The sequence below is a fragment of the Dipodomys ordii genome, unplaced genomic scaffold, assembly GCF_000151885.1.
Source record: "Dipodomys ordii isolate 6190 unplaced genomic scaffold, Dord_2.0 Scaffold189, whole genome shotgun sequence".
Taxonomy (NCBI): Eukaryota; Metazoa; Chordata; class Mammalia; order Rodentia; family Heteromyidae; genus Dipodomys; species Dipodomys ordii.
The window spans coordinates 953,799-979,555 of NW_012267405.1; the positions used below are offsets into that span (position 1 = coordinate 953,799).

Genomic DNA, 25,757 nt, shown 5'->3' on the forward strand with positions numbered 1-25,757 from the left:
AAGTGGCGCTGTGGCTCAAGTGGTAGAGTGCTAGCCTTGAGCTGAAGAGCTGAGGGACAGCGCCCAGGCCCAGAGTTCAGGCCCCACAACCGGACCAAAAAAAAAAAAAAAAAGAAAATTAAAATCATGACAAATAAGTGGGACAGGAATATACAATTCACAGGGACAAGTAATATAGCTTAATAAATATTTAGAAAAAACTTGGAGAAAATGTGTCCTAAATAAGAACGATTATGTAAAGGGCTTATAACATCGGAGATAGGAAAAGTCAGGGAATCCATGCTTATTGATATGCAGGCTAGATAATTTATTGAATTATCTGCTTATTAAAATCCAAGTGGAAATCTACTTTCCATCTTCCCAGGAGTTGCAGATTTTCCTTGTTTTCAGCTATCCTTGGGTTTGAACTCAGGGCCTTGTGCTTATTCCCCGGGCAATCTACTCATTGAGCTACGCCTCCAGCCCTTTGGGCCTTAGTTATTTTTATTTGATAGTCTCACATTTTTTGCTCAGGCCTTAGACTTTGATCTTCCTTGCTGTGCCTTCCATGGAGCTGGGATTGCAGATGTGCACGGCCATACTGGTTCGGGTGCAGATTGCTAAATACTAGCTGGCAAAGGCAGGTAAGAGGGCAGTGAACCCCCACAACGGTAACGGGAACCATGGTGGGTTAAAGCACATCAGGACAACTGGCAACCCCGGTGTGTCTGGTTTAAGCTTGTTCTCTTCACTGCACCCCCAAATCCTACTTCAGGGTGTTTTCTGGGGGAAGGAGCTGCCCAAATGAAACAAGCCTTTGGCATAGGCTAGTTGTAGTAATGAACAATGAGGACAAGATAGAAAAGCCACTTACGAGTTACCCAAGGGATTTAATTTTCTTAAATCTGTTAAGTAAAAATGACCCGGGGCCATCTGTTTGGACTACGCTTCCTGTACAATGCCCCCAAGAATCCAGGCTTAAAAATCAAGCTAGAGTCACGGAAGGAAAAAGTTCCACAACACCAAAATGTGTATTTGACTTCTAAGAAATCAGGAGAGAAAGAAAAACGGCAAATTTCCTACACAGGCCAGTTGAATCCATAAGACAATGAAGTTCCCTCTGTGTTAATCCTTACCAAAAAAGTAACCAGAAGTAACCAGATATTGAGGAATTACTTATCTTCTCTTTGTCCTTAAAAAATCCTTCTTTGTTTGATGTGTCTTTTTTTTTTTAGCCTTTTTCTGTCTATAAATACTAAGTTCTCTGCTCTGCCCACCAGAACAATTATTCTATTTAATGGAATAAAGAACTCTGCAGTCCTACCAGAGAAAGTATAGCTAAATAAGACCTTTATACTAAATGCATTTTGATTTTATTTTTCAGATAAGTCTGGGCAATAGAATATTATGCAGTCATAAAAAATATTTGAGCATAAAGACATTTGAAAAGAGTTTGTTTTGTTCAAAAGCAAGGAAAGAAATAACAACTGCTCTCAGTTTTGTGTTTTAAAACAAAACTATAAAACAGCAATCTAGCAAAGATGTGAACAGCAATCTAGCAAAGGTCTTTTCTACTCTAATTAAAATTGTATTCTTAGGTTAAGAGCTAAAAAAAAACCCAGAAGAAACAAATAAATTTAGTTCTTTGTCTTCAGGTAATTTATTGCTTATGTAACTTTCTTATTGAGAATAACTGTGAACACATGAGAAACTAAATATGCAGAAAATAATGTATTTTCCAATTGTCTCTAATTCCAAAGACAGTCACAGGCCAGGGAAGAAAAAGTGACTCAGTCTTCAAAAAATCTGGTGTTTGAATTCTAAAGTTTCAACTGTTTTCCTCTGCTGTTTGGATTTAACACACATTTCTAGAGCAGATTTGCTCTTTGTTGAACTGTCACCACAATATGACAAGGAGACAGAAAAACAAGGAGCAGAGCTTGGTGAGGTAGACCATTGGTTCCTGATCACAAATTCTCCATTTTAGAAAACAGAATGGGTAAATGGATTCCACTGGCAGCACAGGATCGCCTCTGAACCTCCTTGCCTTTGCATTTACTGTCAACTCTGGGTGCGTAGAGAAGAAGAAATGACTCATAAGATAAACACTGTGTTCACAGGCCGTCCACCTTGGACTGTGATCTAGAGAGAGGGACAGAGAGACAGAGAGAGGGACAGAGAGAGTGAGGGAGAGAGAGAAACAGAGAGTGGAGCAGAGAGAGAGAGAAAGAGGGGAAAGGGGTAAGGGAGAGAGAGGGAGAGAGAGACAGAGAGAGGGAGAGAGAGAAAGAGGGAGAGAGAGAGGGAGAGGGAGGAGAGGCTCTGTCCCACACCAGTCCCTCTCAGCTAAGTGGCTCCTTGGTCACCTCCCTACCCAGCCCGTACCACTTCTGTACCTTGTCCCTTATGATTGACCTCCTTGGCCGCTATCACTTTATTCAGGACGGAGGTGAGGGGCTCGTTCTCGCCGATGACGCTGGACGTCATCAGGGGTGACATGATGAGCTGCCTCTGCCGGATGTAGGTTTCCATGGCAATCCTGGGGAAGAGGGAGAGAGGTGAGCGGGAGGTGCGGCCGGATGTGTCTGCGGCACAACCCCACAGCCGGTGGCTCTGGAGAGAACCGGGAAGTACAGATTCAGTCTAACCAGAGTGTTTTCTGTATCGTCACAGACCTCAGGGCACCTGCACTGGGCCCCGGGACCCCAGGCTACAAACCAAGATGGAGTCACTCATGCTAAGGTTCCAAGCGGCAAGCTCACCAAGTTCAAACCAAACTGAGTATCTGACCCTCCCAGAAATCAGGAGAGAGAAACCCAAATTTTCCAAAGAGGTCAGTTTGGGTTGGCATGATCATGAAGTTTCCTCGGCCTTAACTCTTCCTGAAAAAGAACCTACTGAAGGAACTAGAAATTACCCAGTTACTTTCCAATTGTTCTTTCTGTCCTAGCCTGACAAGGAAAGAAACTTCAGAATGACTAATCTGCTTGTTTACTTCCCTGCTTTCCTCCCTCCCTGTTCCAGTGTTCCCCGCCCCTCCCCCCTCCCCCCACCCCCCAGACACACCATTTTCAGCCTTTTTTCTATCTATATATACCAGCCTTTTTTTTTTGCTTGGCTCATTGGAACACTTATTATTTTATGGAATTTGGTGTTGCCCAATATTAGAAAATAATGCCAATTAGCATCATTAAAATAAACTGCATGGGGCATGAGGGCTCATACCTGTAATCCCAGCTACTAGGGAGGGCTGTGTAGGTTAAGATCAGCCCAGCAAATGGTGAGCAAGACCTCACAGCAACATATATGCTGCGTGTGGTGGTGCTCTTCCCTACTGTAATCAAGGAGGGAGGCAGAGGTAGGGTAGTGGTTAGCCTCAAGGAGGGAGAAGTGAGATCCTATGTGCAGGGGCTGGAGGTCTGAGGTAGAGGATGTGCCTAGCGAAGGTGACTGATTTTAAATCTTAGTGCCCTGGAGAGAGAGAGAGACAGAGAGACAGAGACAGAGACACAGAGAGAGACACAGAGAGAGAGATGGATGGATATAGACAGGTAGAAATAGAGATATGGATAGATAAGCAGATAGTTCTGATTTTTGTCCTTGATTTTTCTATCATAAACGCTAAATTCACCTTGGAAATGAGGCAAAAAAGAAAAAAGAAGGAAAGAAAATGAAAACTCCAAGAAGAAAGAGAACTGATGGGCGTCTGTCTCCTGTTTAACTACAGGCAGCAGCAAGGTTCCAAGTGCCATCCAAGGTGGCCACATGAACTGAAGGGCGTTAGATGGCGTGACCAATTCCCGCCTCTACTTCATGGCTTGCTCTGCAGGAATCTGCCTCAGGGCCTCAGTTTCCCCTTAGACAGACTGGGATCCCATTACTTCTCAGGCCCTCCTCAGACCATCAGTTGACCTGGGAGGATGTCCAGATTCCCAGGCCAGGCGCACAGCTGGGACCCGAGGGCAGGCACAGGCAAGGGGACTGGAGGCGCTGACCACACCAGGCTGGTGTATGGCGCAAGGGTCAGAGAACCAAGCACAGCCCCGGGCCTGTGGGCACCCTCAGTAATGCATGCCCGCCTAGTACAGGGCCATGGATGTGGGCTTCTCTGCCAACCAGGCCAGCTTTCCTGGCATGACCTGACCAGAAGAGATATGCAATAGGGTGCTGGGCCTGAGTCATTTTCCCCAAATGCCACTCCTTAGATGGATGAGAAGGATATAGAAGGATCCACACTCTCTGAGCAGAAACCACGACAGTGGACTAGGAACATGCATGCTAAAATGCCAGGCTGCATCCAGCAACGTGAAAACCCCACAGTGGCTACAGAGAGAGCAGCCCGGGCTGGCTCCTCCCAGACAGGACACACATCTGCCAGCACGGTATGAGCCCCCAGGGATGTACAGCTGACTATGGGCCAGATATGGGAGGTGGGGAGTGAGGGGTGGAAACCTACCATGAAGGCAAGAACAAATAGGGATGTAAATTTAAACAGCAATTATTAGCCATCAGGGCTGCCCTGTGCAGCTACATCTATAATAACAAGTACATATACAAATGATTGACATCAGCAAAGATTGTGTGTGTGTGTATGTGTATATAGAATGCTTATATATATAAATATAAAATATACTATATATGCTATATATGTACACATAATAGAGGCAGAATTGATGGCTATGAGTTACATATGTACATAAATATAACTATGTTGTGTGTGTGTGTGTGTGTGTGTGTGTGTGCATGCGCAGGTTCAGAGGCGCCCTCGTTGGGGTCCAGGCGCATGCGCATGCGCATGCCAGCACTGGTTCCAGGCGCATGTGCACGCCAGCACTGGTTCCTGGCGCATGCGCACGCCGGCCCCATCCTTCACACCCTTCAGTGAGTCTGGAGAAGCAGAAGTCGCGCTAGTTCTGTCTTCAGCTGGGTCCAGCACCGAGCACTTCGGAAGGAGTCTCTGTACAGCTCTTGGCTGACAAGTATCCAGCCTCCGAGGTGGGAAAGGCCTGCTAGCATCTGGTTCAGCGTTCAACTCCCCCACCACACCCACAGGTAATCAGGCCTCAGTTTCCCCGGGGAACTCACTGCTGGAAGGGGATGAAGTGCTGCTTCTCCTCATCGTCCACCTTCCCGCGCACGATGTCGGTCACGTCCATCACTAGAGGGAGGGGAAGTTCATGAGAGACACCCACAGCTGCACTGCCCACGAGCTAGGTGGCCATGGGGAGGCAGGGCCGCAGCCCTGGGGCCTGCTGCATTCCCCAGCGTGCCCGGCCTGGCCTGGGAGGAAGGGGCCAAGATGGCCTCAGACCAACCCTGCCGGCCCACCAGCTCCTTACAGATTCTACAAGAAGCCAGGGGTGGTGGCGCAGGCCTGTAATCCAGCTACTCAGGAGACAAGAGACAAGGATGGCCACCTGGTCAGCCCCAGCCAAGCTAAAGAGCTCCTCCTGCCTCAGAACAGGAGAGCCCAGCTCAAGCAGCAGATCGGGTCCTGAGCCAGCACAGGGGCTGGGGTGCAGCTCCCACGAGATAAATAAATACCAAGTCTGCAAGGATAAATGTTAAATTCTGGAGAAATAAGAATCCAGCCACGGCTCCCCGTGGGTGTCAGTGTGTTTGAGACAGCGCCTCCCTACCAGGCGGGCAGGCCGAGCCTGCCATCTCCCTACCCCAGCTTTGAGCGACCAGCCCCAGGGGCATCACTGAGCCTACAAGAAGAAATTGCCTTTTAATATGCAAAACCACAGGTAACACTGGGTGGGTTTTTTTTTGGGGGGGGGCAGGACTGTTGGAAGAATGAAAGACCTGAAGAGGAATTCGGGGCCTGTGATGGTCATCCAGAAACTTCATTTGAGATCTTCTCACCTGGTTTATACACAGACCTGCCCAGGAATGTCATGAAACCCATCCAGTGATTCCCCCCACCCCACCCCCAGTGCAGGGATTATCTGTATACTGATACTACTAGTCCTACTTAGAGATGACGAAGCTAGAGAACTGAAAAGTTAAGTAACTTGTTCAGTTACTTGTTCTGAGTAGTAAGTTTTTTGTTTTTGTTTTGTTTTTTAATGCTTGAACACAACACCTGGGCGCTGCCCCTGAGCTTTTTACACTTGAGCCACAGTTCCCCTTTTGGCTTTTTTGGTGGCTAATTGGAGATAAAAGTCTGACAGGCTTTTCTGTCTGGGCTGGCTTTGAACTGTGATCCTCAGATCTCAGACTCCTGAGTAGCTAGGATTACAGGCGTGAGCCACTGGCACCTGGCCTGTGAGTCATGCGTTTTAAGTGGTAAAGTCAGGGAATGAATCCAATTGTAAGCACAGACCCAAATCTCTCTCTTTCTCATACACACTCACTCATACGTACACATTCACTCACACGTACACATTTACACACACACACACACACAGAAACAGAACATCAAAAGCCTCAAACTTAATGCTCTGAATCTCCTTTGCCTGTATTGAATGGTAATGACCTTGAGTGCGTTCCTTTTATAGAATAAAATCAATCTCTTCCCAGAGAATTAGTAAATGGGAGCTACAGGTTAATACATTACAGGCCGGCCATAAAACACACACTAATGACCACTTCCCTCACTTCCTGGCAGCTGGCTCAGAGAGGAAAGAAAGGGATGGAAAAAGAAAGGGATGGAAGAGCACCCCTCCCCCACGGAATGCAGACAGGCCACAAGGGATGGAGATGAGCCACAGAGGGGCCTGGGGCAGATGGGCAGAGGATGGGCAGGGGACGGGTGGGCAGGGGGCGGGTGTCACAGCCACGAGGGATCCCTAAGTAAATGACAAAATACTGCGACTATTTTCAGGTGTGAGTCACCGGCACCAACTCCCTGCCCTCCCCTCTCCCCCCTCTTCTGGAGACTTGAACTCAGGCCCTGGGCACTGTCCCCAAGCTTCTTTTACTCAAGGCTATCCTTGAGCACCACTTCCAGCTTTCTCTGTTTATATAGTACTGAGGAGTAGAACCCAAGGCTTCATGCATGAAGGGGGCTGCATTCCCAGCCCCTCTCTTCTTTTTGAAGGCCATATAATACACGGTTCTCTGGCTGTACCATGGTGTATTTACTCATCTGCTGAGGGACATTTGGGTTGTCTGTGCCTCTTGGCTACTGTGAAGAACGCACACGTGAGCACGAGTCACACCTGCTCCACGTTCTCCTGGCTCTGTGTCCTCATCTGGATTGCTAGAACGCACCATAGTCCCGTATGTGAACTTGGCGGGAGTTGCCAGACTACGGGCTGCGCCGGCCCGCACCAGCCCGGGCTGCCCCCGTACCTGCTACTCCAAAAGGCCTCCGCAGGCCGCAGGTGTGCTTCTTGCCCTCCTTCAGCTCCATACGGCCCACGCGGACAATCTGGCACACGAGGCTGATGCGAGGCCGGATGAGGTCCGTGCTGCTGAGGTCCTGGGGTGGAAGAGAGGGAGCCCATGTCACCCTGTCCCCCATGTCGTTTTCCCCAGCAAGGAATCCTGCTCAGAGCACCCTGTGCCAGCTGCCTTCCCCCCTACACTGCCCTTCCCCAGTCCCAGCCAACGGCCATCAGGACACATCCAAGAACTCGACTAAGTATTTACAGGAAAGAAGTGCCCTCTTCTTCTTCTTCCCCTGCTCCTACGGCAAGTTTCTGCAAGAATTCAACATCAAGTGTAGCAGGTTGGGAGGCTAGATTCAGTGGATCACAATTTGAGGCCAGCTGGCGCAGAAGTGTTCTCAGAACTCACTCTCAATTATCTTAGCTAAAATGGGACGCCTAAAGGAGCCCTGAAGGTGGGCAGGAAATGAAACTCCTGTTCTCAAAAGCACGCAGCAAAAATGAGGACTGGAGACATGGCTCAGCAGCAGGAGCGCCCATCTAGCAAGTGTCAGGCCCGGAGTTCAAGCTCCAGTACTGCCATCAGTAACAACAAAAACAACAAAAGTCAAGCCATTCGTTGTTACTGCCTTGTATCCATCCAGGACACATCTCAGCAGCAAAAGACTTGAAGACTTACATAACACTAAGTTTGGGCATTCACACAAGCCTCCTGGAGGCCAGGGAGGTCTGGGTTGTGGTCATTCATCGGCTTTTCGAGCAGGATCCACGGAGCCTCTCGTGTGTGGATGTGAAGCAGAAAGCTCTGTCTTTTTTGTATTTGTAAAGATGAGTGAGAAAGGCCAGGACGGCTCCCCTCGCTCCTCCACTTAATGTCAGAAGTCATTTAAAGACATCTCACACTCCTCTCATGAAGCGGCAGCCCAGGTTCCCTTCCCCATCAAACGTCACTTTTCAAATTCGCACGCCTGGTCTATTCTCTGTAATTAAGTTAAGTCACTCAGACAGGAAGAGCAGCCTGTGATAACCACCTTGCACAGGACGAAGGGTGAACAAAGGCAGCCGTGGGGCGCACTGGCACCATGGGGAACATGAACTACACAACTTGTGGGGAGGGATGGGAGGGAAAACCGGGAGAGCGCGCGGGAAGGGTGTCACTGTCCAAAAAGAAATGTACCCTTACCAGACTTACATCACTGCAACCCCGCTGTACATCATGTGTATATCACAATAAAAAAGTTCAAAAAAAAGAAAACTGGTCTTTCGAGGTTAATAATAATTAACAATAATAATAATAACCACCTCCAGGCTGACTTTGTACTCTTATCTGCAGTTTCTGATAATGGAGAAGTAAGGGCTCCAGGCAGCATGGTATGTAAACAGTAGTGCACCGTTATTACTAAATAATACGTAGACATTTATAAATGAAACTGTAGTTTTGGTTTTTAAATGATTGCAGTAGGGTTTGAACTCAGGGCCTTAATGGTTACTAGGTAGGCATGCTACCGCTTGAGCCACATCCCCAGCCTTTCTTGCTTTCTTTTTTTTTTAGTTGGTTATGAGACTTGAACTCTGGGCCTGGGCGCTATCCCTCAGCTCTTCAGCTCAAGGCAAGTGCTCCACCACTTGAGCCACAGTGCCACTTCTGGTTTTCTGGTGGTTAACTAGAGATAAACAGTCTCACAGACTTTCCTGCCCAGGCTGGCTTTGAACCGTGACCCTTAGATCTCAGCCTCCTGAGTAGCTAGGATGACAGGTGTGAGCCACTGGCACCCAGCGCCTTCCACGGCATAAATCCTCCACTTATCTCCTCACCATTCATGATCTGTCTCCTACCCTGACTCTAGAAGGCACATTCAGTTATTTTCCTGATGCGTTCAGGGCTGCCCATTAATTAGTGCCCAGCATCTAACAGGCGCTCTGCAAATACCTGTTGCACAAAATGACCGCCAAGGTGATTCCCACGCCCTTCCCAAACTAACAAAACCACCAGAGGGACCGTGAGAGGGACTTACTGTGAACACCGCCTGGAGGTTATTGAGCTTCTCGATCTCTTTGGGCATGCCATTACTGCCCCAGCGAATCAGATAGTTCTCACTGGTGAAGAAAAGAGAACAGTCTTCCATGAGCCACTCTCAGAAAGAAGGGGCAGAGAGAGCACACAGGTAGGTGTGAGGGGGGCCGGGTGAGGCCCCAGGTCCCAGACACAGAGGCCACCAGCGTGGCGAGTTTCACAAGATTGGACTATCTGCAGGCTTGCCAGCTCATGTGCTCTGCACAGAAGCCTCAGCTCTGCTGAATGGAGAATTTCTAACCGCCATTCGGATCCACGCTGCCCCGCGCACACGTCTCTGGAGGAACGCATGACGTATCAGTGACAACTCTGCACGCCTCCTTAGGGGTATGGGGCATCAGCTCCCAGGACAAACAACCTGCGCTTGTCATCAGAATCTAAGGCCACTGGGGACAACTCAGTCTAACTCTGGGGCATGCATCATGGCGCTCACACACCCGTGCAGTGTCACACAAGCTAGTGTCACTGCCCAGCAACTCTGGGTCCCACGTGAGCCACACCCCTACCCCTTGAGAAGTCTTTATCCTCATCTGCCTGTCACGTGCGTGACCCTCAACTTCCAGGAGGTACACCACCAACGCCGGCTGCTTGGTTTCACTGGTCACAGAAAAAGCCACAGAGCCCAGAGGACGTTCCCTGTGACTGCTCTTCTCCGTCTCCCCCGCTCAGCCTGGCCAGGGCGGAGGCCGAGGCAGGTGGAGGCTGCTGTCATGGCCTGGGCTACCTGATGAAGGTGGACCGGTCTGGGTCGTAGAGGGCCATGAGTAGCTCGGCATCCTCTCCGATGTTGCACACGAAGTTCTTGAAGTTCACATACAGGCCGTAGGTGTGGACCGTGCTGAAGTTGGCCTGGCCCCGCAGGCCCAGGCTCTGCAGGATGGACTGGATGGACAGAAAGAGAAGTCAGACACTGATGGCTCATGCCTGCAATCCCAGGTACCCTGGACGCTGGGATCTGAGGATAGCAGATTGAAGGCAGCGATGGGAGGGAAGTCCATGAGACTCTCATCTCCAATAAACCACTAGAAAATCAGAAGTGGCTCAAGTAGAGCGCTTGTCTTGAGCTGAAGAGCTCAGGGGACTGAGCCCATGCCCAGAGTTTAAGCCCCACAACCAACCCCCCCCCCAAAAAAAGAACCACCCTGCCCGGCTTGTCAATCCAGATGGGGTCTTGCTAACTTTTTGCCCAGCGGGCTTCAAACCATGATCTCCCTGCTGTCTTCCTCCCAGGGAGATGGGTTACAGACATCAGTGTCTAGCTGCCTGGTTCCATGTTTGCCCAAGAGAACACGAATGACTTTCTGGATGTTTCTATCTCTTCCATCAAAACTTCCCTTTCTTTTACTGAGTCGCAGCAGAACACTGGCTCCCGGTGTGCTACGATGTGCACGCTGGAGGGCGTGTACCTTTTCTTCTTGGATCTTCTCCTCGATCCGTTTGGAGGCCACTTCGTGGGCTTTGAAGAGAGCGATGGTGCTGGTTTCATCCGGGTCCAGGATGTTTCCATTGTCATCTCGCACCACCAGATCCAGCCCAAGCATTCTGCGGGGAGCAGAGGGGCCCAGTGGGTCTCCCGCCCAGAGCACCCCGAGACTCGGAAAGGAAGGGGAACCATTTGGCAATTCAATGGAAGAAGCTCCCCCTGATTTTTGTCCGTCTATCTCTTCCCTCCTTTCCAAGACACAATAAACCTTCACACACACATGGCGATGGTGTCAGCCAGATTCATGTGTGAATATTCCAAGTCAGTACACACAGAACTTTCCATGGGTTCTGACCCGAGTCAGTTAGAGTAGGATTTGAACCTTGGCTAGGATACTTACTACCCTGTGATTCTTTCCCATGTAAAACTGTCCTCCCTTCCAAGGTCCCTGTGGGCACTTATTGAGCTAATGCACGCAAACCACCCAAGATACACCACAAACAAGTGAAGCACTCAATAAACGTTGGTGGTACAAGGTTTTCTTATAGCAGTGCGTTCAGCCATAGCTGTATGTCCACACAGCAAGAAGGAGCCCAATGCCTGGCACACGCACGCTCCCTTCCAAGGCTCTTGTGCCCAGTGGGCATATAAGAGTTCAAAAGACTGCTTGGTTCCAAGAATTGGGAGTGGGGTGGAAAAAGCACTCCACGTGCATTCCAGGCCCCCCATAACTTGAAAGTGGGAGATGCAGAAGCAAGAACACAGGCAATCGTGGGGAAAAAAGGGGGGGCAGGTCTTTGGGAAGAAAGCAAACATGTCTCCTTTCCTTCCTTCCCTGTCTTCCAGCCTTTCCATCTACGCCCTGGACCTGGAAGGTTCTTTCCCATGCCCACCAGACCCACAGGCCACCCAGACTCACGATGGATGACCGTGCCAGCCGCTCAGAGGCAGATTGCGGGTGAACTAACTGAGCGGCATTCTCTGGGCTGGGGGGCCACATGTGTGGCCGTGTGTGGGCTAGGGGCTCAGGGATTACAGGAAATCTCTCTGCCTGTGGTGAGATCCCAGAAAACAGATGGAGTATATGTGCAGGAGGCAGGGTTGAAGGGTAGGATTGGTTTACCATGGCTGGCTCTAAAATTGTTTTTAATTATTATCTCATTTTTTGTGCAGGTCCTAGGCCACACCGTCCCTTAGCTTTTTCACTCAAGGCTGGTGTCCTGTCACTTGAAACACAGCTCTACATGTGGGCTTTTTGCTGGTGAATTGGGAAGAAAGGGTCTCACAGACTTTCTTGCCTGGGCTGGCCTCAAACCAAGATCCTCAGCCTCCTGAGTGGCTAGGATTACATGCATGAGCTGCTGGTGCCTGATAAGTGAAATTTTTCACAATGTTTCTTTTTTTAAACATTGATTCTGCACCATATCCTTAGCCAAAAAGGTGTTGGATGTTTTCTGGTCACCAAGTCGGGGTCCGGCCCTGATCTACCTGTTCCCATGATCGATTTTGGCGGTGACTTTCTTCTTCAGCTCGGCCAGTTCATCCTTGGGCAGTGTCCCGGAGAGGATCTGGGAGCGCCACTCAATCAGGCTGTACGTCATCTGCTGCAGCTGGCGGAAGAGCGTGACCTTGTTGTTCTAAGACGGGGAAATGAGGCAGAGGTAGGGCAGAAAAAGGTAAGATGGTGGGAGTGTCTTTCTCTGCATTCGTGGTGCTCTTAAATCACTACGTCACTAGGTAAGCTGGCATTTCTAGTGTTAGGTTCAAAGCAATGACTGTCCCAACCCCCTTATTACACTCCTGCAACTTATTTGTTTGTGCATGCGTGTGTATTGGTCCTGGGGCTTGAATTCAGGGCTTAGGTGTTGTCCTTTAAGCTTTCTCATGCAAAGATGGTGCTCTACCACTTGAACCTCTACTCTGGCTTGTTGTTGGTTAATTGAAGAGTCTCACGGACTTTCCTTCCTAGGCTGGTACTTTGAGTTGCGATCTTCACATCTCAGTGATTAGCTAGGATTACAGGCGTGAACCACGGACACCTGGCTAGAATGTGTTATCACTTTTGAAAGATGTTAAATAAAAAGGTACAGCTATTTCCTACCCGCTACATGTGACTCAAGTACTATTTCCTTGTTGGGAAGTAAAAGGCACTTCCATTACAGCGAAGACACAGCAGAAATGCTAGGAAAACGGCACGGATGCAAACACACACAGGTGTTGCTGATGGCCGCAAAGGCTGCCCCTAGTGGTGTGGTACCGTAATCTCAGGGACATGGATTCAGAGCTAAAATGGACTGGAAAGAAGGCCAAAGCCAGCCAAGACAAGGTACTTGTGAACAAAGATTCAGCTATCAACGTAGAAGAGAAGCAGCGGGGGAAACAGCAGGGTAAGAAAAAAAAAATCCTAACAGAAGTTCAAAGTTCCTGGGTGCACAGAGGAACGGGGAAGCGTCCATCTCTGTCCTCAGTGTACGCCACAAACTGTGGTGCTGAGAATGCAGAAGGCCAGCCTGTGTCCAACTGCGGAGCTGCCTGCATTCATGTGCTTTCAGCATTAGAAAAGAAGGAAAAGAGACATCGAAAGGTTATTATTAGGCCGGGGTCCTGTGGCTCACGCCTATAATCCTAGCTACTCAGGAGGCTGAGATGTGAGGATTGACACTTGAAGCCAGCCCAGGCAGATAAGCCCATGAGTCCTATTTGCAAGGAATTTCCAAGAAGCCAGAAGTAGAGCCGTGGCTCAAGTGGTACAGTGCTAGCCTTGAGCAAAACAAAACAAAACAAAAATAAACAACAACAAAAGCTCAGGGACAGCACTCAGGCCCTGAGTTCAAGCCCCAGGACTGGAAAAAAAAGACAATCATTAATAAGCTAATATAAAAACCTCTGCCTTTCCATTTACTACAATATAAAATATAAAATATGTCTACTTTGTTGTCTTTCAAATTGGAAAAAGAAGAAATCAAGCCTATAGATTCTGTCTTCTTACTGGGCACCAGTGGCTCACACCTATAATCCTAGCTACCCAGGAGATGGAGATCTTTCCCAGGCAGGAAAGTTCATGAGACTCTTATCCCCAATTAACCACCAAAAGGCCAGAAATGGAGCTGTGGTAGAGTGCCAGGCTTTGAGTGAAAAAGGTAAAAAAGAATGTGCCCAGGCCTTCAGTTTAAGTCCCAGTACACACACACACACACACACACACACACACACACACACACACACACACACACACACACACACACACACACCACATCACACAGGATTTGTCCTGCAGAACTACCGAGTAAAAGAGACCCTCCCTCCCTCCCTTCCCTTCCTCCACTCCTCTCTTCCTTTTCTTCCTTTCCCTTCCCTCCATTTTCTCTCTCTCTTCCCCTCCTTCCCCTCCCCACCTCCATTTGTGTAATAGTTAGGACTTTTTTAATGCTTTCCAATTTTAATGAAGATAAGACTTCTCTCCCTCTGGGAGGGGAGGGGCTCGAGGGCCAGACCCCCATGCAGGGCTGCCTTGTTTGGCATCTATGTTCACAAGTTCTCAGTCTCAATTCTATTAGACATTATCTCTGGCAATTTCATAACTGCATGACCAGTATCAGCCACGTTTGCCAAGTTCTCCCCTCAACGGAGAATGAAGACAGTTATTCTTCTCCGACTTGCTGCGCCAAAGTAATTATGAACAGACAGGCTGGAACAGACCAAAGAAAGAATTTTCCCATTTACTCCGAGGAGAAAAATCTAGAAATCCCTGGTCATAGGAAGGCCAAGCTCCCCTGAGTCTTCTCTCCCTGTGGCCTTCTGCTGTGGATTGGGTGTGGTCCCTCCCCAAGGATCCAGGGTGGCAGTGTGGGGACGTGGCGGAAGCTTTAAGAGGCCAGCCCAGGGGAGGAAGTTAGGTCTTTGGGGCAGTGTTGCTGGGCTCTCGGAGCAAGCATGGTTCCGGGCAGAGCAAGCCTGGGCCGGGAGGGGCTCTGCCTCACTCTGCCATCTCTTCTTCTCACACATTCTGTGGTCACAAGCCAGAATCATGAAATAACAGCCACGAAGGCCCCCACAGAGAACAAGCAGATAGAGTTGCTTAACCTTCAACTTTCCGCCTTCAAAATTGTGAGCAACACAAATCTCTTCTCCTTATGAAGTCTCCAGTCTTAGGCATTTTGTTATAGCAGCAGCAAACAGACCAATACATCCTCCCTCCTTCCCCAGCCGGACCCTGCACAGCCCCGCCTCCCCTCAGCAGAGCCTATCCTCTGTTCTCTCTAATGTCCATCAGCTTAGGCTTTTCCACACTCACTGGCCACTATCACATCACCAAACAACTTCTTCGTTGCTCCTCTACACGAAAAGCAACACAATCCTGGCATAGAGCAGGAACGCACTTTGATAGTTCCAGCTTCAGAAAACACTTGGGTTTTTCATTGTGTGAGGAACAACTACACAAAATACAACAGCCTAGATGGGTTTTTTCAACCAGACACTGGAGGCATTCCTGCATTTATTTGCTCAGGTTCTCTCCCACTTTCTACCCACAGGTATCTGAGGCATCATTTAAATTATACATACATACATACATATATATATATATATATATATATTCCTAGTGCTGATGGTTTTCTTTTGTTTTCTTCTCTTTTTTTCCAGATTTTTTTGGAGATGAAAACAAAGATATAAGAAAAAAGAAAAACAGCTTTGCCAGGCACCAGTGGCTCACACCTCTGATCCTAGCTACTCAGGAGGATTAGATCTAAGGATCATAGTTTGAGGCCAGTCTGGGCAGACAAGTCTGTGAGACTCTTTTTTGTTGTTGTTGTTGGTGGTCATGGGGCTTGAACTCAGGGCCTGGGCCCTGTCCCTGAGCTCTTTTGCTCAAGGCTAGCGCTCTACCAGTTTGAGCTTCAGGTGTCACCTCTGGTTTTTGAGTGGTTAAAGAGTCTCACCTCTGGTTTTTGAGTGGTTAAAGAGTCTCACCTCTGGTTTTTGAGTGGTTAAAGAGTCTCACCTCTGGTTTTTGAGTGGTTAAAGATAAGAGTCTCTTGGAGACTTTTCTGCTTGGGCTGGCTTCAAACTACAATCCTTAGATCTCAGCCTCCTAAGCAGCTAAGATTATAGGCCACTAGCGCTGGGCTCTGAGTCTCTTATCTCCAATTAATCACCAAAAAAACAAAAAAAAAAAAAAACACCTAAAACAAAACAAAAACCCAGAAGTGGAGCTGTGGTTCAAGTCCTAGAGAGCTAGCCTTGAGCAGAAGACGCTCAGGGTCAGTGTCCACGCCCTGAGTTAAAACCCCAGGACTAGGACCATAGGAGAGAGGGGGGCAGAAAGAGAGGGGGGAAAGGAGGGAGGGAGGGGTAGGGGTAGGGAGAGAAAGAGAGAGAACGCTCTGCCTTCTATACCGACAGGAACACAGAAGTCACCCAGAGAAATTCAGAGGCCATTGGGACAACGGTGCTGATTCTCTGGGTATCATGAAGCATGCGTCTCCTGCTCCCTTGCCCTAAGAATGTCCAGCACAGTCAGTGCCTTCGCTGGGGTCCTCCAGCTCCTCCTCCCCCAAAAGATCGGCCCTCTACTATTCCTCTCACACACAGATTTTATGATTCAGAAGGAAAAGTGAGACAGACATGAGGGCTTGGCTTCTCTCTCCCATTCTACCGTAAAGTTGCTCTGTGGCTTTGGCGCGGTGTTCCGGGAACAGCTTGCCTGTGAAATCAAGGCCCTGGCACTAAGATCATTCTCGAGAACAAGCGCCCTCAAGCCTGTGGCAAAGACGTTCCATGTATTAAAAAGAACCCCTGCCTGGCGATCTCGTGATCCGCTGTGTGTGGCAGGCCTCATTCCCCGTGGGCTCGTGCCTCCCTCCCCTCTACGAAGCTTTGCAATAATCGCAGGGCTTTCCCACCAAACTGCCACACTCCTGGGGACCGGGGCACTGACCACCTGGCCTCACTTCCTACCCACCCAAAGGGGGAAAGCTACCTAAGCCAACTCTTCTCTGCGCCCATAAAAGTTCTGCCTGCCTTGCACTGGTCTGACATCTTTAAAATATAATTTTGTTATGAAATACTTTTAAAATATAATGTCATGGTTATTATTAAGGTGGTGTGCCGAGGAGTAAGTCAGGTGATGAGAACGTTTCTTTATGGACGACGTCACCCCTCACACTTTGCTTTGCTGCACTTCCCTCCTACCACAAATTGCGTAGTTCGTTCTCCACCTGGCGTCTGCTGAGGACCATGAATGCATTCATCCACGCTTCCTCCCTCCCTTTCTGTGCCTTCCTCTGTCTCCCATAAAAAGGAAAAAAATAAACAACATGGTAAACAACATAAACAACACGACTACTGTCAACAACAATAACATAAATAACCCATGTTTCTGTTTCATGGAATTTGTTTCGATAAACAGTAATGGAAATGTTCAACACCCTTGAACATTTCCATTACTGTTTATCGAAACAAATGTTCAAGGGTGTTGTTACACCGTGAGGTTCTTCCCCTACTGGTGTCTCCTTTGGTTTGACTATGTATGAAGGCCAAGAGTCCTGTATAAGTTACCGTGTCTAGTTATATTTTAGGTCTGGCTTCCATACATGGGAAGATACATGCGTTTGTCTCTCTGAGCTTGGCTTCCCTCAACAAGTCTGATTTTTGAAGACTCTAAATGGAGGACCTTTTTTTTTTTTGCCTCCTGAAATAACTTGATAGAAAAATCAAGATTGGACAAATACCCCAAATACTGCCCGTGACACATCCCTGTCCCTGCTGGGCCACAGCCAGCCTCACTAGAGCCACTCAGAAGCGGGGCCTGCAACTCTCAGATGGGACTTAAGAGGCTCCAGTGAGCAGGGGACACGTGGTAAGTTATATAGGACTGCCGGCATTCACACACAGTGAGTTGGAAGGAGTGAGGCTCTCAGGGAAGGAAGACAGAGGTGCAAAGCCCGTGTGCCTGTGCTCAGACAAACCGATATTTACCACAATGAGCTCCAGGAAATGGAAACAAGAACTTTTTTTTTCTTGTTGCTGTTTGTTTTCTTACTGTCTTGTTTGTTCTTTATATGTCTTTGGGAGTGAAAGGGGAGGCACAGAAATGGAAGGACAAAGGGTAAACAAACGCAGCTACGGTCCCCACTGGGCACCATGTTAAAAATGAACTATACAACTTGTGGGTGGGGATGGGAAGGAAAAACTGGGAGAGAACGTGGGAAAGAAAGAAGAGGTGACAATGCCCAAAAGGAAATGCACTCTTTACCTGACTTCTGTCCATCACTTTTAGAATAACAATAAACAAATTAAATCTATCATCCTGAGCAATTTGAATTACAGGCTTGCAGGGAGGCAGGCCTGATTGGTTTTTTTCCTGGAAAAAATAAAACTTGGTCCATCCCAGGACTTTCCTTAGACTACAGACTCCACTACTAGCATCCCGAAGTGCGTTCTGTTTTGGTTTGTTTCTTTTCCGTCACTATTATTAGGTTTGTTGTTCTGTCTGAATGTAAAAATATATACACAGTAAGGGAAGGAATTAGAATGAAGAACCGGCTGGCCTGGCTGCTTCCGGTGCCCACAGTCCTGGCACGTGAGCCGGGACCCCACTAACCCCTTCCCGATTCACCACTGCACACACCCCGCCACCGGCTCCCATTGAGAAGCGGCAGTGGAGGCAAAGCGCTCCAGAAACTGCTATGAATATCCTCTCTGCCTGAGAAAGGGCCCGGCCTCCTGGACTTGAACCGAAGCCAAGAAGGCTCCCTGTGGGTGGCGGAACAGCCTGTGACTGTCCACTCAAGGCCATGCTGGAAACTTCTGGGCAGCGTGAGAGGAAAGCCACGGACCAAGGCTGCCCAGAGGGAGGACGTCCAAGGAGGCCGAGACGGTGGCAAGAATCCCAAGCTGGCTTCTGCAGAGACCTTGACGGTCTGCCTGCAGGGCCCGTTCAAAGCCACCGTCTTCCTGTCCTCACAGCTCGGTGCTGTCCACAAGGGAGCTTCGGCCTTGCGGACAGGGGCCGAATGCAGCAACGGCTTAGTCTTCAAGTGACTTACTTAAGACCCCAGAGCAGGTTAGGAGAGAGTCTGCTTGCGCAACACAGCATCCTAATTTCTAGGCCAGGGTCTTGCTCCCCAAAGCATGAGGCCAACATCCACGGGGCGAGGTAATAAGGCAATATCATAATGCAGACGGTTGTTGAAAGGGCTAAGATGGGTGGTAGGGGGCGCCACTGTCCTATTGCTCCTTTGGGAAGCAGGTCCCCCTTTCTTTGGGGTGGGTACGTCCCTCCTCTTATAAAAATAAAGGTATAGCGACTGCACACGATTCCTTAAGACCTGTTCAAACCAGCTAGACAATTCGCTTTCCTTTCTAGAGTAACCCCCAGAATCTACAGGACTGTATCTGGTCAACAGACTGCATTTTCCTCTTAAGCAAGACTCTGGATCCATGATGTATGTCTGCAATCAACTTAAGACTGGAAAGAATAGAATGATGAACTTGTGATTTCTGCCCTCTATCCAGCCTGAGGGTAATTTTATACAGTTTTTTTTTTTTTTTTTGGTTGGTCATATGTCTTGAACTCTGGGCCTGGACACTGTCCTTTGGCTCTTCAACTCAAGGCGGGCGCTCTACCACTTGAGCCACAGCGCCACTTCCGGTTTTCTGGTGGTTAATTGGAGATAAGAGTCTCAGCCTGCCCAGGCTGGCTTGGGACCACGAGCCTCACATCTCAGTATCCTGAGTAGCTAGGATTACAGGCGTGAGCCACCAGCGCCCGGCTTACACTCTTTGAAATAATCTTGCTTATGAAATCAACACCCCACTCTTGGGTCAGGGGTGCTATCTCTCAGGCCTCCGTTTCAGATGTTGGAGCATCTTGGATTCGGGGCTTCCGGATGAGGGTTGGCGTGGTTTGGGTACAAGGTGGTTTGGGTTTGTCTCCCGTGGGTCTTGTGTGGTGCTGGAAGTCTGGTCGCAGCCAGCGGGTGTGAAGAGGTGGTAGGAGCGTTCAGAGCTGGGCTCCATGGAGCTCACCGAGGGTTTGCCCTTGGAAGTGGCTCTCTGGAGATTCTGCCTATTCACCCTGAGAGGCTGCTGTACAGAGTGAGGCCTCTGTCTGTGCTCTGGTTTGTGCCTGCTTGTTCTTTCTCTCACCTGAGCTGTACACAGGGTGATGCCACCCCCCACGATGTGCTCACCAGAGCCCACTGTTCCATATAACTTACCCAGCTTCAGGTATTTCATTATTGCAGGAAACAGACAATGCAGGGGAGGGGGGAGAGGGAGGGCCAGTGAGCCTGGGACTGCCTAACACGTTTTGTCACTCAGTGATCTCCGGCCAGAGCACAGTAAGGAAACCACATCCATGCAATTCCCATCCATCAACCCGGTAGCGTCTCTCACCAACCAGTCAATTAACCAGAGCTGCAGAGTGCTTTTGGTAAATCAGTGCTGGGTGATCAATGCAGGCCCCTGGGCTGACAGTAGCCTCTCCATCACCCAGAGCTGATGATTTAGGAAGTCAGAGGTAGATCTCTCATCAACCACAACTAAAGAGCTCAAAAGAGTACCTTTGTTGTCAGGCCCGAGGCCCCGAGGGGGAAGCTACCGGCTGAGCGGTGAGTGACAGCCCACAAGGACACATTATGGGTTGGTGTGTTTAGAAGACAGGATGCAGAGAGCGAGAGGATGGAGCAGGCTTCTGAATGGAAAGGACTGGTGATTCTACTTCTGTGAAGTAGAATCATGTGAGCAACATCCCCGAGCGGAAATCAAACATGCCAAGCGGACTCCTCCGGAGGACTTCTGCGGGAATGAGCTTTGTTACCGCTTCCCCGACTCAGTCTGCCGTGGAGTGTTCCCGGGAGCTGGCTACGACTGCTCTTGGAGAGTTAAAAATGAAGAATCAACCCAGGCACCGACGGCTCACACCTATCATCCTCGCTCCTCAGGAGGCTGAGATCTGAGGATCATGGTTCAAAGCCAGCCTGGGCAGGAAAGTCCATGAGATTCTTATCTCCCATTAACTAGCAAAGAGATGGAAGTGGAGCTGTGGCTCGAGTGGGAGAGTTCCAGCCTAGAGCGAAAAACCTCAGGGTAAACACATAGACCCTGAGTTCAAGCTCCAGGACAGCCACAAAATGAATACATAAACAAGGGATGTCATCCCCGGTGGCTGAGCAGTGGGAGTCTGTGGGTTCCTATCCACTGGACCACATAAGAGCGCATTAACAGTAAGTCTCCCGGGTTTCTTAGTGACACATTACTACTTATCATTACAGCTACTTAATAGGAGTGCAGAGGATTCACAACAGGGCGCTCAGGAAGGTGCTAACCGCTCCCATTAATACTTTCACAAGCAGCACGCTTATCCATGGAGAAAACTGAAGAACTATTAGACTCCCCTCCACCACCTCCTATCAATGACCGGACGTTGGAGAAAACTAGAATCAGCTGCTTGACAGCCATTCTGTGGTCCAGAAAGATGCTACCCACTCTGGAGAGAGAGTTAACAAGGGGCCAACGTCCTGGAGAGGTCAGCTTGGAGCCTCAGGCCTGCGCCAGGAGGAGACTCACCACATAGAGCTTGCGCCAGATGACGGCCCATTCTCGCAGAGTGCACGTGAGCTCCTGCACCAGCGGCAGCTCCCCAGGAATCACGGTCTCGTGCTGCCTGCAGAGAACCAATCAGATGCTTGCTTTACTATGAGTGACAGTTGCTTTTCTCCACCAGCCTCCTCCCTCTGACCCTCAAAGGGATCTGCTCTGGCTGGAAAGAGAGCAAACCAATGTGCACATGGTGAGGTGCATCGTGTCCTGTAGAGGAATCTCCATCACATCTGCGCATCAGAGAAAAGAGGGGCTTAGGACCACACAATCCTTGGACTCAACCTGGCTTCTGCCATGGCGTGGGTGAGCCCGCCTCCACTTCTCCACCTCGGTTCTCTCTGGGAGCCTTCAATGACCAAACCAGGCTCAGGAACGAAAGGAGAACAGTGTGGTACCTGAGCTGGAAGGATGGGTGAAGAGGCATGCCTGGCACCCCTATGCGGACTTATTGTCTAGAATGGACTGGATCTTCTTCTCTGGGACTTCCCAACAGAGGAAATGTGGACAGACATATCAAAATCCTCACTCAGTCCCTGGGCACTGTGCTCATTCACATAAATCATCTCTGACATGCCGACGATGAACAAAAGGAGAGAGAGAGAGAGAGAGAGAGAGCGAGTGGCCAAATGCAAAGATAGGACTGAAGGCTTGAGACGTGGGATGCTCAGGGAAATGTGAATTGCAGGTAGAGTAAGGGAGTAAGAGCGGAAATGACCCATCATGCACCAAGGGTGTGTTTACTGTGGAAAATGACAGACAGACCCTGACTTATGATGGTGTGATTTATGAATTGGAAAGGATGAAACCCCATGTGAAGCAGAGGAGTACGTGTCTTGTTATCTGGGGTGTGTGTCTAACTGGACAGCCTTCCATTCCTCTAGTTGAAAGCGGCACAGCAATGGCCACTGGGGGCAGACTTCTCTCAGGGGAGGAGATCTAGCTCTTAGTTTTAGTTCTGCCATGGAAGGGCTATGTGAACCAGAGCACGTCTCCATCTCTGATCTTACAATGAGGGCTTGGAGCTTAGCACCAAGAATGCTCTTGCTAGCTTTTGTGATTGCATGACTGTGGGCACCAGCTGTCCATGCTTCCTGCCCCAAAGAGATCCGTTCCTCCTTCTTTGCATTGTCTCTTTAAATCTCTTGCCTTGAGACTCATGAGTTCTGCTGCCTGTCTCAGCCTTCTCAGCAGCAGCAGTAAGTACTTCCCCAGAGAAAGGACACGGGCCAGAAATGAGAACAGCAGAAACGCAAGAGATTTTTCTCCATCAAGCCCATCCACCATTTCCTGGAACTTCCCATCAAGCTCATGGATGGTGCAGGGAAGCTTGGTGAACGTTCCTTGATATAGAGTGAAAATTCCAACACTCAGGGAATGCTGGGAGAGGAGCGAAAGCCCTCACTCAGTTCATGACTGCTGTCTTCATATTCTGAGAAAGGATGCTAGGGAGAAAGACAGAAGGAGAAGACAGAGTAGGGGATCCCACCAGGAAAAATGCCTTATGTCATTTTGCTCACTCAGAGAAATAGCCAATGAGGTGAGAGAAACACTCATGGTTCTAAGGCATCCTTCAATCATTTCTTCTCTCTCTGTCTGACCAGGACTCGGATTCGGTGGCTAGCACTCTACCAACTGAGCTACGCCTCCACCAACTGAACCATGCCTCTAATCCACTTCAATGACTTCTAAGGAACTTACCCCCGGTCTTCCACAGTGGCCTCCTTCAAATGGATGTACGTTTCAGGGAAAATGCCCTAGAGACAGAAGAACTTTGTTTAGAGAGCCTCAAGTCAAGAACATCACCCAGCAAGAAAGACAGGGGACGGTCCACAGAACATTTTTTCCAGCAGGTTGGCAGGATGTCAGTTCCCTTGACTGACTTTCTTCAAGAGTGCGTAACGGCAACACTGGGAAGGGGGAAATGAAGGTTCGGGTTCGGAGTGCACAGGGTGCTTGGGAAATGGGGTGGAAACACCTCTGTCGCGTTTGAGAGCAAGCTCCTGGAGCCCCTCCCTCCCCGCACACCTGTCACGTGCTGCGCATTAAAGCATCTCACATCACGAGAGGGACGGACAGCCACGGAGCCCTCGGTAGCCCACAGAATCATCACTGTTTTCTAAAATGATTCCAGTCCTAACATTCAATGGATGGATGGGGTTGGGAGAGATGGGGGAGAATGATGGGAGGGGTGACACTGGTCAAAATGCATTGTATTCATAAACTGGTATGTCAGAATGAAACCCCTTTGTACAACTATATATATATATATGTGTGTGTGTATATATATATATATATATATATATATATATATATATATATATATATATATATATGTGTGTGTGTATATATATATATATATATATATATATATATATACATATGTATATATGGTTTCTTTTGCTCAAGGCTAACACTCTACCACTTGAGCCACAGCGCCACTTCCAGCTTTTTCTTTGTATGTGGTGCTGAGGAATCAAATCCAGGGCTTCATGCACGCTAGGCAGGTACTCTACCACTAAGCCACCTTCCCAGCCCTTAAACATAATTATAAAAGTGAAATGAAAACAATTCACCTCACACCGTCACTTCACGCAGTGCACGCAGATCGATGAGCACAGCACGCTGGCCATCTCCAGCACGTCCCCGTCCCTGCAAATTCTAACACCCCACAGCTCGGATAATGTGGCCCAGCCATGGAACTGCCAGGGAACAGCCCATGATGGCGTCCAGCACAGATGGCAAGCAACCCGCGTGAGCCCTTGTAAAAAGCTCTGTTTTACTGTGTGATGTACCCAGGACCCAGGGCAGAAGATGACCTTGGCGGAAGGCACCGCTGACCTTCACTTGGTCAGAGCTGACCCAGCAGGCAGAGGGCCTTGCCTACCAGGCACCCAGCTCAGCGGCCCCTGGGTCAACGAGTGAGGTCTGTGGACATCACCTGTCCAGGTGGCAAGATGGGGTGACACCCCACTGCTCAGAGCACCATGACTCAAGATGTGTGCACACGCCTTTATCCTTAATGGGGAGAGAGGTTGGTGAGTGTCAGCAGCGGTTGCCATGTCCAGCTTCATGCCCTATGCCTGTCTAGACCATGCTGTCTTTGCTTCCTTTTATCCACCATCACCAACATAGGAAGCAGCACGAACACCAGGATCAAGCTGCTGCGGGCAAGAGGGCTGACAGGGGGGATCCTGCCACCGCAGTGGACCTCAGTTAAATCCACACCCTCACCTTCTTGTGCGCACAAAGGGAAGGTTGGGGAGGATGCAGGAGTGAGAGGCGTTACTCTGCCTTGCCGTTGATAGGACCTAGAGCATGCACACAGATGAGGTGACCCTGAGCTCTCTCCTTACAGACCCAGCATGCAGTGATTCAGGAAGACCACGGATCAAGCATACACCACAGCAAAAACTGGGGGACGCATCCAATGTTTTGAGCCTGACTTCTGTAGTCCTGTGGCTCTCATCTGTCCACGGGATACTGCAGGTAGGGTAGGCGCTGCTCCTGAGGCTGAGCTGAGGCCCGTGTTTGCTGATGGTGGTTGCTATGGAAACTGAGACTTGGGTGTCCACAGCTGCTCTCGGGGACATGATGCTGAGTAGAACATACCAGTGACAAGAGGACTTCAATGAGGCCAGCCCCATCTACAGGAAGAATGGGTGTTCGCAGGGCCTGGGGGAGGGGGTGAGGACTCAGGGTTTAATGTACGGTTTGGTTGGGAAAACGGACAGGATCTGGATGGAGAGGGTGATGTGGCGGCGTGACAACACAAACAGGTTTGTTATCACAGAACTTAACACATATGATGGCCCACTCTGTGCCATGTGTTCTTAAATCACAATTTGAAAAAAAAAATTCCATAATTTGTTAAAAAAAAAAAAGAGGGAGGAGGGGGGAGCAAATCCAGGTAGAAATGAACTTCTTAAAGTAGCAATCATTAGCTTAAAATAAGTTAGAACATAGGACTAGAGGTATAGCTCGGTGGTAGAGCACATATCCACCATGCACAAGGTCCTAGGTTCGATCCCCACCACCCAAAGACACGCAAACAAAAGCAAACCAACAACCAAAAGAAAAAAGAGGGGCTGGGAAGGTGGCTCAGTGGTAGAGCGCTTGCTTGCCTTGCATGCACGAGGCCCTGTGTTCGATTCCTTAGCACCACATAAGCAAAAAGAAAAAAGCCGGAAGTGGCACTTTGGCTCAAGTGGTAGAGCGCTAGCCTTGAGCTGAAGAGCTGAGAGACAGCGCCCAGGCCCAGAGTTCAGGCCCCACGACCGAACCCCACCAAAAAAAGAAAAAAGAGGTGACATTGATTTTCCAAAAGTCTGTACTTGCAGTAGGT

General features: G+C 49.2%; 1 protein-coding gene across 1 annotated transcript in view; it reads right to left on the minus strand.

The window, feature by feature from the left end:
• Positions 1–25,757, minus strand: part of Dock5 (dedicator of cytokinesis 5) — a 111,185-nt gene that overhangs the window by 55,924 nt on the left and 29,504 nt on the right. Inside the window, exons 4-12 of the mRNA XM_013034398.1 lie at positions 23,114–23,169; positions 21,383–21,479; positions 12,302–12,450; positions 10,797–10,932; positions 10,115–10,272; positions 9,332–9,413; positions 7,279–7,408; positions 5,065–5,137; positions 2,376–2,518 (exon numbers count right to left, since the gene is read on the minus strand). Of these exons, the coding sequence (XP_012889852.1) occupies positions 2,376–2,518; positions 5,065–5,137; positions 7,279–7,408; positions 9,332–9,413; positions 10,115–10,272; positions 10,797–10,932; positions 12,302–12,450; positions 21,383–21,479; positions 23,114–23,169 (1,024 nt within the window). The remainder of the gene's footprint in view (positions 1–2,375; positions 2,519–5,064; positions 5,138–7,278; positions 7,409–9,331; positions 9,414–10,114; positions 10,273–10,796; positions 10,933–12,301; positions 12,451–21,382; positions 21,480–23,113; positions 23,170–25,757) is intronic.